The 10,331-nt window shown below is 45.0% G+C and overlaps 1 protein-coding gene and 1 long non-coding RNA gene across 3 annotated transcripts; one reads left to right on the top strand and one right to left on the bottom strand.

Annotated features, from left to right (window-relative positions):
* Positions 1-125: 125 nt before the first annotated feature.
* VPS11 (VPS11 core subunit of CORVET and HOPS complexes) lies at positions 126-10,298 on the bottom strand. 2 transcript variants are annotated; one of them, XM_053997201.1, is made up of 16 exons: positions 10,109-10,298; positions 9,623-9,771; positions 9,296-9,431; positions 8,082-8,245; positions 7,733-7,980; positions 7,125-7,326; positions 6,699-6,850; positions 5,537-5,723; positions 4,987-5,130; positions 4,326-4,514; positions 3,295-3,456; positions 2,679-2,818; positions 2,178-2,380; positions 1,471-1,642; positions 1,134-1,356; positions 126-401 (listed from the first exon to the last, which is right to left on the bottom strand). In XM_053997201.1, the coding sequence occupies exons 1-16, from the start codon at positions 10,260-10,262 to the stop codon at positions 237-239; spliced, it is 2,790 nt and encodes a 929-aa protein (XP_053853176.1). In that variant the 5' UTR covers positions 10,263-10,298; the 3' UTR covers positions 126-236. The 2 variants fall into 2 exon arrangements, with proteins under 2 accessions (XP_053853176.1, XP_053853175.1); XM_053997200.1 differs by having other exon boundaries at positions 9,623-10,289.
* Positions 558-5,405, top strand: LOC128818135 (uncharacterized). The gene is made up of 3 exons (XR_008440390.1): positions 558-670; positions 4,672-4,898; positions 5,047-5,405. It is a non-coding gene; the product is annotated as an uncharacterized LOC128818135 (long non-coding RNA).
* Positions 10,299-10,331: the final 33 nt, after the last annotated feature.

Here is a 10,331-nt window from a genome sequence, read left to right on the forward strand (position 1 = left end):
CACCGCCCTTACCACGTGACCAGACGCGGCGCACGAGGGCCCCGCCCGCCGCCCAGAGGCCCCGCCCCGCCCCGCCCCGCCCCGCCCGGTCAATGAGGGCCGGGATGCGGCGCTGCTCGGCCGGGTAAATAAACTCGGTTTTATTGGGGGCCAAGGGATGAAGGCAAATACAGGTGGCCGAGGACACAGCGAGGGACCCCGTACAACACGAGAGGGCGTGTGGACAGGGCCTGGAGTCAGGTACTCCGCTTGGTGTGGATGAGCAGCTCCCGCTGCAGGCCAGCCTCGATCGTTGTTGCGGTCTTTCCCGAGGGCAAGTCCGTGATCAGGGTGAGCTTATTGAAGACGCCGCGACCAAAGTAGTCAGCAACGACTGAGAAGCCATCATTTGAACACTTGAGCTGCCAGACACAAAGCAGAAGCATCAGCAAAAGCCTCCAGAGCCACTTGCTTCTAGCCTCCTTCCCTTCTCCCCCTGCACTTAAACCCTCTGGTTTAGTGGACAGGGCAGCTCATGTCAGACCCTAACTCTTTGTTCAGTCCATGCAAGGGCTGGGTGTAGCAGAAGAACCTGCTGGATTTTCTGGCACTGGCCGTTACAGCTCCTGTTTCAACGCCACTTCTGAGCCATGCACCGAGGAGGTAATGAGCAACAGAATTAAGCAGGAAGGTGAGTGCCTCAACTGCTCTAGTTTCCACGTGTGTTAACATTTTCCAGCTAATGTCCCATTCTCACACTCACCACTTAATTCATCCTTGGGGAACAGAAGGTAGATGCCACATTTTGGTGCTGTCCCCAATCCAATTCACACTATTCTTCTCCCTTTCTCCCTAATTAGTTCTATACAACCTGTTGACTAGCTGTTACACTGACCAATAGGTCTCGGGGCCCACATGAGGGTCAGGTGAGGATAGATTCTCTCTTTCACCTTCACAGAGCCAACAATGACTCTTCATGCTCTTTACACAATGCACTCACCCTAGGGTCTAATGCCTCATTATCCAGTTAACATAACTTTGTTTACAAAATGCTCTCAAGCTTTACCTGTCTCTACCAGCCTCCATTTACAGGTCTGTAAACGAATCTAAACTCTATGTATTTCAACTTGGTAAGATAGGCAACGTTACCCTACCTGATGCTGAAACTGGTCATGCAGATCTCTCTTCTGCTCTTGGGCTCGGATCATGTCCATCACTTTGCGATTTTCTGGCATGCAAGTAGGACATTCTGAATCACTCTCAGAGTAGCTTTCAAAGCAGTGCTGGTGAAAGGAATGACCGCACAGGAAGTGGACTGAAGGGAGCTCCAATGCACTGGTGCAAATGCTACACTTGGTCTTCTGAAAAATCTTGGGACTGAGTGACAAGATGGAGAAGCATAAGAAAGACAAACTACACTTCACCTTACTAAAAGAAAACAGCAGTTCTGTCTTTGAATAGGACTAGACAAGACAGCACACAGTCCTGCACCTTGCTTTTAGCTCTTCAATTTCCAGGCGGATCCTCGTAGTTTCTTCTCGGTACTTCTGAATTCTCTGCTCATCCTGCTCTATCTGGTGGCTTTGCTTCTGCAGCTTGTTGACAAGATAATCCTTAATCACAGACAGGGTGGCTGTGGAGTTATGAGCCAGAGTCTGCACAACTGAGAGGAACTGAGATGTTAGTTTAAACACAAGCACAAAAACCGCAGCTATACTAGCACTGCCAGGGCCAACTGCTTTCCTGGGACAGGCCACTTACAGTCAAAGGCAGCTGGCATTCTCATGGAATCGGAAGAGCTCACTTAAAGCTTCTCTTTCAGTTTGATCTCTTCCAGAAATGGGCGACTGGGAGCATGTCTGGATAACTCAGATCGAAAGGGACAAAGGAAGGATCTAGTAGTGGATTGGATTTTAGGCTCAACAGGAGCTTGAGCACACCCTGCACTGCCAGAACTGACAGAACAGAAATCATGTACGATACTGCAGATCTTCATCCCTAACTAGGAGCTGTGACTGACATAGTTTTCCCCTATGGAGCAGGTTATTACTTCAAATGGTAGGCTCCAATTTCATTGATTCTTCTATTGTCTGATCTACAGAAAGCACTACAAACTAGTCTGGGTTAGAGTCTTTTGTGGTTTGTTGTTGTGGTTTTATGGCAGGGGAGGCTGAGGGTTTAATGTCACATGTCATTACCAAGCAGTGGAGGCATAAGATTCTTGTTCTCGATGTGTTTCAGCACTGCAGCAATATACTCCTTGCAGTTCTCCTCCTTCCGTGCAAAGTAGCTAAGAGCCTGTTCCCAGAGACAAGCCTCTTGGTTGCCATACAACTCGCACACCTCAATCACCTTCTTGTACTGCTCATTCTGCATGTGGTAGTGCATGATCTGCTGGAAACTACAGGAGAAACACTCAGCTGCAACAATCCATCTCGCCTCTTGAGGTTTTGCAGGTTTTCACCCAGCCATGCAATCCCCAGACTCACACAGAAGCCAAAGACAAGTATTTTTTTCACTCTATATAACTGCCTTGCTTCAACAGTGAGGTATTTCTGCAGAGCAATCATCTACCACGTCCATCTTGAGACACTAAAGAAGTCACTACCATTAATGGTACAGACATTTATGGCTCAGAAATTGCTGCAGTGGGGGCAAGAGGGAAAGGACAGGACTCTAAAGACAAGAGTAACACTCACAGTTTGCCCTGCTCATAGAGGTAGAGAACACCATCCTTGAAATTGTGCATCTGACATAAGACCAAGGCCTTATCAAAGACTGTCTTGAACCTTCCACTCTTGAGGAGGGTGAGGGCTTCATTGTGCAACTTTTCCTTGGTCTACAAAGAAGGGGGAGAGGTCAAGAAGAGGAACTCAGGCACACCCACCTACACACTATTTTGCACACTAAGACTTGACAATTTGGAGCTCTTTCCCGGCAGGTCAGTTTTGGTACTTGCTCTTTAACGCTTTTAAGCAAACAGGACACGATTTTCTTTGCCCACACAGCCAACATCTTCACAGATCTAGCCAAGCAAATAAGGATACTTTTGTGGGCAAGCCATCTGCTCACAGAGGCTGTATTGTCTGTAATCCGTCCTTAAATGACATACAAACAAAACAAGTTCAGCCATCCTGAAGGGAATATTCTCCCAGATACTAGGCTGCTTTCCCATTTCTGTGCTATTTGTCCAGCACAGCATACGTATTGTCTCATGTTGTCAATGCCCAGCTGGAAAGGGCATTGCAGGAATGCAAATATGACTCACAGACACCAAATCTTTCCCTCAAAACACAATGCTGGAGGAGCTCAAACCTGCTCATCTTGTTCATGTGCCCAGTTCTGCAATCGAAGTTCCAATAAAGTGTCATAGACACCCTGTGGAGAGTCAGCCTGCACCTCAGTCATGTGCTCCAGAAAAGCTTTCAGTTCTCGGGAATTGTTTGCAAAGATTGGGATGAACTCCTCTGAATTAGCCTGTAAAACAGTCACAAAAAGACAAGCACCCACATCAGTCTAAGCCACACCAGTGCTTTCTTCCTGCCATGAGGAATGTTCATTTCCAGAGTCTCAGACAGGACAGATGCAGCACAATACAGGATGCCAACAACATCAAGAATCAATCCTGAGCAATAACTTTAAGAGGTCCCCTGCCTCTAGGACTACCAGTACATCAGAACAGAGCTTCTCATAGAATCACTGAATAGTTTGAGCGGGAAGGGAACTTTAAAAGTCATCTAGTCCAATACCCCTGCGAAGAGCCGAGACATCTTCCATTTCATCAGGATGCTCAGGTCCTCATTCAACCTGACTTGAGTGTTTCCAGGGATGGGGCCATCCATCAGTTCTCTGGGCAACCTGGTTCAGTGTTTCACCAACCTCATTATAAAAAGTTCCTTCCTTCTATCTGGTCTAAATCTACCCTCTTTTACTTTAAAATTATTACCTCTTGTAGCATCACAACAGGCCCTGTAAAAAAGTTTGTCCTCATCTTTCCTATAAAACTCTTTTGAGTACTGAAAAGCTGCAATGAGGTCTCCCTGAAGCCTTCCTTTATCCAGACTGGGCAACCCCAGCTCACTCAGCCTTTCTTCAGAGCAGGTGTGTTCCATCCCTCTGATCATTTTTATAGCCCTCCTCTGGACCCACTCCAAAAGGTCCGTGTGCTAAGGGTTCCAGAGCCAGACACAGTATTCCAGGTGGGGTCTCACCTGAGCAGAGTTTATTAAGTTATAATTCTCATTATACCTAAAACATCAGGATGACAACACAGGACATGCAGAAGCACTCTGCAGTAGCAAAGTTACTACTGGAGAGCAACAACTCTCAGTCAACACAAAGCATACCTTTTTTCCTTCTAGCATCCCAGGGCCTTCATTACCTCCCAAGGGACGGTAATCAGTGCAAAGGATCTTCAGCAATTCAGTGGTCTCGTTAGGGACATGGTGCATGAGGATTTTACCATATCGCTTCATGTTACTCTCTGCCTGTTCAAAGGGCAGTTTTCCAATGTAGTGCAAAGCCTCTTGGTAGTTCTGTGAAGACAGACAGCAAAACAATCACAGGACACTGGCCTCTGCTCTCTACTTTGGGCTTAGGACAGAAAGCATTGAAGACATGTGAGTATGCCACAAATACCATTTGCTCTGAATTATCACCTAGTTCACTATTCCTGCTCATTTTCCTCCTCAGGGAGAAGAAAGACTGGATACAGCCTGGGGAGACATTTCGATGAATCCCCAATTAAGCACTATCACTCCTCTTAAAGGGCACCGTAAAAAGCTTCATCAGAAAGAAAACAAGATCTTCTGATTTCCCCATCTAGTCTAACACACAAGCCAAAAGCAGAAAGGCAACACACCAACAGCAACTAGTATTGTTGCTGCTGCTCTCATCAGCATGCTATCCTCAGCAAAGAGGTCAGTGAAATTATATTCTCACTAAAGAGGAGGCTAGAGAATTGGTATTCTCCCCAGTAAGAACACATGTGCAGTTATGTCTCCTCACCTTGATGTCCTCTAACTGGATTTTGAGGTACCATTCATGATGCTCATGCTTCTCTGCCAGGTACACAGCATGGGAGTAGTAACCAGCTTGGCGAAGCACCTTGATAGCCGTTTCCACATCAAAGTGGACCTCACTCTCACTCGTCTCCAAGAACAAAAGCAGAGAGATGGTCCCTCAGAAAAATTATAACAGTCCAGAAGCAGTAATCATATATGTCAGAGGAGGAAAACATGAGCAGCAACAATCATGGTACCTCTCATGCAAGGGAAAATCACCCATGCAGAAAGGAAGGAGTCTAACCACTTCTCATTTGCTTGCCAGTTGCATTGGCAGAAGCAAGCACACTCCAGACCCAGATGGCAAACCAACCAAACTGAGAAAGTAAGCAAGAGCTTGGAAATAAAGAAGCAAAGACCAGGGTACTGAGTGGTAAATTCATTATTCTTTCTCTTAACAGTCATAGACGAGGGAATTTACAATGTCACCATAACCCCTTTTTAATTATTATGATGACACAAAAATGTAGCATGATTCCACGTCTCCCCAATACCTTAATGAACTCTTCCAGTTTGGAGCTGTCTTTGAGTTTGGTATAGCAATTCAGCAGAAGTGTAGTGTGGTCTGCATTGGCCAGGGACTGCAGATGGAGCATCTGTAGATAAGCAGTAAGGTTGTGGATACGCTGAGCATCCAGGAATTTCCGAATAACATAAGATGGTTCTAGCTTCCCTATAGTTCTGTGAGGGGAAGAGTCATATTACAAGATACTGTATACTCACGAAATCAAAATAAATGGAGAAATTAACAGAACACAGAGAAGCCTTAACTTCAGCAGGTACTAACCCTCTTGGGACTGCTCAGCTATGCATCAGAAGCAACAACTAGTTATGGTGTAAGACCACCCATCTGCACACACACTGATACAAAGGCCTTGATCAGGACAACCATGACAGCATACAAGGAGTTAATCTCCCTTAAAGGTGGCATTGAGAAGATAGATTAGGCTCTGAGCACAACAAACTGGGAAGCCAAAAAAAAGAGAGGAACAAAAGCTACATTTTCCTTCATTTCAGTCACAGACAGCTCAAAGACAGCTTTAAATGCTTATGCTCTAAACACGGAGCAGTTTAGCCACAGTTACTTTGACAGTTAAAGTAAGTCAAGGTAAAAAGACCTGCTGACTCTCACTAGATGTCAGGGACTCTGGAGTATCAGCTCCAAAATAATATAACACTTTGTCGCATTTTAAACATTGAATATGAAGTTTTCAGTAAGCCCCAAAACAAGGTTGCTCTGAGTTCTAGTTTTAAAAAACCCAAGATGTTTTAAAACTGACATTGAACTGTTTGAGTACTTTCCAGGAAGATTGCCATACATGGTCAAATTCCATCATCTATCTTGCACAGAGTGATCCCTTCTTTAAAATGATGTCACCAGGCCCCAATCCATCCCAATGGGCCTACGTTATTCATGTTAAAATATGATCAAGGAGAAGAACTTTATCATAAGGTGTACAAAGTGATTTTCAAGCAACTTGTTCAAAGACTTTTAGTCTCACTGACATCTTTCTCTGTACAGGTAGAATTTTCACCTCAAGTCATACTTTTTTTTTTGTTTTGGACTGTTTTTATTCCTGGGCTAAAAGAGAAATCAAGGCCCATGTTGCTCCTACCTGTACTACAACATCACAGCTCCATAGGACTCCCACCTACCGGATATACTGCTGGATGGCTCCATCGTGGTTTCCCTTGTTATAGAGATGATCGCCATACTGCCGGAAAATCTCTGACAAACCATCGCTGTCCAAGTGGTGGCTCTTGGCCAGGTTAATGGCCATTTCAAATAAGTTCTTTCTGAACAGCATCTGTTAAATAAATGGTAAGAGCAGTATGAGAGAAATACCACCCCACAAAACAAGTTCAAACACACCTGGAAAACAAGTTGTTTCTTCATCTTAGTGCATACATGCGCTTAGGCCTTTACATACCAATTGTCTCACAACACTGGCTATACCGAAAAGCTATTGCGTCACTCGTTATGTAATTCACTTACCTGAATGGTTCGATTTTTCAGTCTGCAGAGCCAGTACAATCTTACAGACATAAGGCAGAGACTAATAAGAAAACAAATTTACATGCCTCGAGTTTGGTTTGTGTATCCTTCTCCTGCAGTGCATGGATCTTCCCGTCTCTGGTCAGTACATAGAGAGATCCCCACTCTGCCAAGACATCCACTATATCATCAAAGATTGCGCTGTATGCAATGAATTTGTTGCACAAGTCATAGATATTCAGGACTTGTTTGTCTGAATTCTGTGCCTCATTCCCAGCAAATTCTGACCTGGAGAGCAGAAGAAAGTTTTAGAAAACAAGAAGAACTTAACTTGAAATCTTGATACCTGTTGAAACTAGGGATGTATAGAAAGCAAGACAAACAGAGTTCATTTAGGCAATTAAACTAAGTGGATTCTGAAGGAAACCACCATGTATTTATACACAAATTCCATCATCCTGTTACACTGAGAAATTTATAGGACTGGAAAAATAATCCCCCTCATTCAGCACATTTAATTGTGCTACTCTCACAATGGAAGTTAATCAAGATATGGGTCGGGATGAACCTCTAACAACATCTGACAGAGCTGCAATCTGCCCCAAAGAGGAAAGCTTCACAGGGAAGAAGGAGAAAGAGAAAAAGCATGAAGCTGCATGAGCAAAAAGAACTCATCTGTTTCAAGGAGCCCTACTTTGGGGAAGTCTTTCGGTCCTTGGAGACAATGATGAGGTACCCCCGATACCAGTGAACAATCAGCTTTTGTCCCTCGAAGGCAAAGCAGGGGCCACGTTCGTCTGGTTGGTAAAGGTACACACATTCATTTCCTGCCACAATGAACTGCAGATCCTGGGAGGGGTCACTGAGAGATGAACAGCGCAATCCACAACCGTGAGTGTCCAGCTCCAGGTGAGGATAGTCTTTCACTGAAAGCATATAAGACTACAGAGGAAACTCGAGGGTTTGGGGATCACTCTGAACTAGACTCTGAAACCAACAGAATTTGCAAGTCAGAGTCACATTTTTTTCAACTAGCTTCTCACCTGGATGTTCTCTGTTGTCACCACAAATAGATGTGTTGTTTTGCCAGACTGTCGAAAAGCAAGGCCAGTAACGGGGTAGCTACCTTCATGTAGGATCTGGGTCTTACTATGCCGATCTCGAGTGATGTCTCCTTTAGTAAGTACAACACTCCCATCTGCAAAACCTGGTGAAGCAGACAGATTATTACTTATAGAACACACCTGAAATTTTATCCAGCATAAGTTAGGGAAGTTCCAGTCAGCAACAAAAGCACGCTCACTAGCACGGTATAAAGCAATGGGATTGCCACAGGTCCTCACGTCAAGTCAATCTTTGCCAAATCACTCCCCACTGCTCCAGTTACAGTTCAGAGCTGTCACACAAGTGCACAGAGGATAGCACTGTTCAGCAAGGGTTAACTTGCTTTCCACGTACAAACTTCACATGCACATTAATTTTGTTTGACTCTATCTGTATTTTGTTTTACAAATGGCCTTCCCATACTGCAGCTGTAACAATAATTTCAAGTCCCTTGCTTATTCAAAACATACTACACATTGTCAAAAAGACCAGAGGGAGATTTTTTAAGAGAGAGTAAAACACACAGTTTTCACAGCTTGCCAACAGCCCCAGTCTTGTAAGCTGTTCCAGGGTTGAAGGCCACCGTACACAGGGAAAGCTTTTTTGATTTCAGTGTAGGGACCAAGTCAGCTGAGACCACTTGTAATCTCGCAACATTACTGCTCTTATTCTGTCAGAAGAATTAAGCAAGAAACATTACCAAGGAACGGTCAAATCCAAAAAGGGAAATTTGCTTTTTTCTTTGAAAAAAGGTTTGTGTAACAAGCTTGAAAAAGTATCTCTGTAACATTAAGTATCACAAAACTCACGTTTTTTCCTGTACCAAGAGAAGCTAAGTTTAGTACTAAGTTCAATAAATATGTAGCCTTACCAACTGGCAGGGAAAAGAGGACATCAACTAAAGATACATGCTTCCAAGTATCAAAGTTATTAGTGTAAAATATACACTCAGGTTAAATTTATGCATTTATCTCTTGAGCTCTAGTATACCACAAGATACACAATATCACTGTGAGGATAATGTAACAACTGAGTGAGAAGAAAGATCATCAGGATCTTCTATACTGGTTTTTGTATTATCTATACATGTTCCTTACCTCTCAGTAAGGACTGTAATATTTTTCTTAAGCTGTTACAGTTCAGCTTTACTTACCAATAGCCATGAAATTAAGATTCTCGTGGACAGTCAGGCAGGATACAACCGTGGGCTTGTTACCTGGTATTGCTGGAAAAATTCGTGTGCAAAGAGGATTACCACCATCTCGTTTCTCCAGGTTCCAGACTTTCACCTACAAACAACAATGATCTGGCATAAGCAAAACATGGGGTATTAGTAGGCCATGACCTGGCATCAAAATGTTATAGGACCCGGAATGGAGACGCTAGTTAAGGTAAGAAAGGGCAACTGAGATCATCACAATAGTCTTTAAGAAAGAACCATGTTACAAATGCATTTTCCTCTCTTCGTCAATTAACTTACCAAAGGGTTTATACCCTCTTCATCCTCACCAATAGAAACCAGGATACTGTGCTGCTTCAGCTGGTACAGATGCGTCACCCTGAGCTTGTAAGCTTGGAAACTGCTGAGTTGAAGGGAGCGAGGCAAAAACCAAATCTGACCTTCCATATTTAGATCACAGTTAAGGCACATAAGGGGACCAAAAAAAAAAAAAAAAAGCCCCGCATCTCCAATTGTACAAGGATCTGCATGCCTTTTGCTGACTCTTGGTAGAGTTACAGCAAATACTTCTGCAGAGCAACCCCGGAGCACCAACACATCCAGCGACGCTTTGGGTTTTTTTTTTTTTTTTTAAACAAAGCACAGCCGACAGCAGAAAGCTGCCGCATTCCCAAGGCCGGAGTAGCCTCCGGCCCGCGCTAGACAGCGCCCAGGACTCGCCTGCCGCGCAGCCTCGGCTCGACCGAGCCCCGCGCAGGCCACAGCGCCGGGCCCCGCACAGGATATCTCCGAACACGAGGCTTCCCCGGCCCGAGTCGCAGACTGCGATGCCTGGGGGCAGTGCGAAAGGCTTCCCACCGGCTCCATCCGGCCCCGACGGCTCCCTCACCGTCTCTCTGTCAAAGAAGACGAACCGGCGCCACTGCAGGTAGGCAGCCATGTTGGGGTCGGCCCCGCGTGCCCGCCCCTCACGTGACCTGAGTCACCGCCCCTCGAGCCGCGCATGCGC

The sequence above is a fragment of the Vidua macroura genome, chromosome 22, assembly GCF_024509145.1.
Source record: "Vidua macroura isolate BioBank_ID:100142 chromosome 22, ASM2450914v1, whole genome shotgun sequence".
Lineage (NCBI taxonomy): Eukaryota > Metazoa > Chordata > Aves > Passeriformes > Viduidae > Vidua > Vidua macroura.

Coding starts and splice junctions, on each gene's coding strand:
- VPS11 (XM_053997201.1), bottom strand. CDS start 10,262: ATGGCTGCCTACCTGCAGTGGCGCCGGTTCGTCTTCTTTGACAGAGAG. Junction 8,246..9,295: donor TCTTAATTTCATGGCTATTG/GTAAGTAAAGCT, acceptor CTGCTTCACCAG/GTTTTGCAGATGGGAGTGTT. Junction 5,724..6,698: donor GCCATCCAGCAGTATATCCG/GTAGGTGGGAGT, acceptor TTCCCCTCACAG/AACTATAGGGAAGCTAGAAC.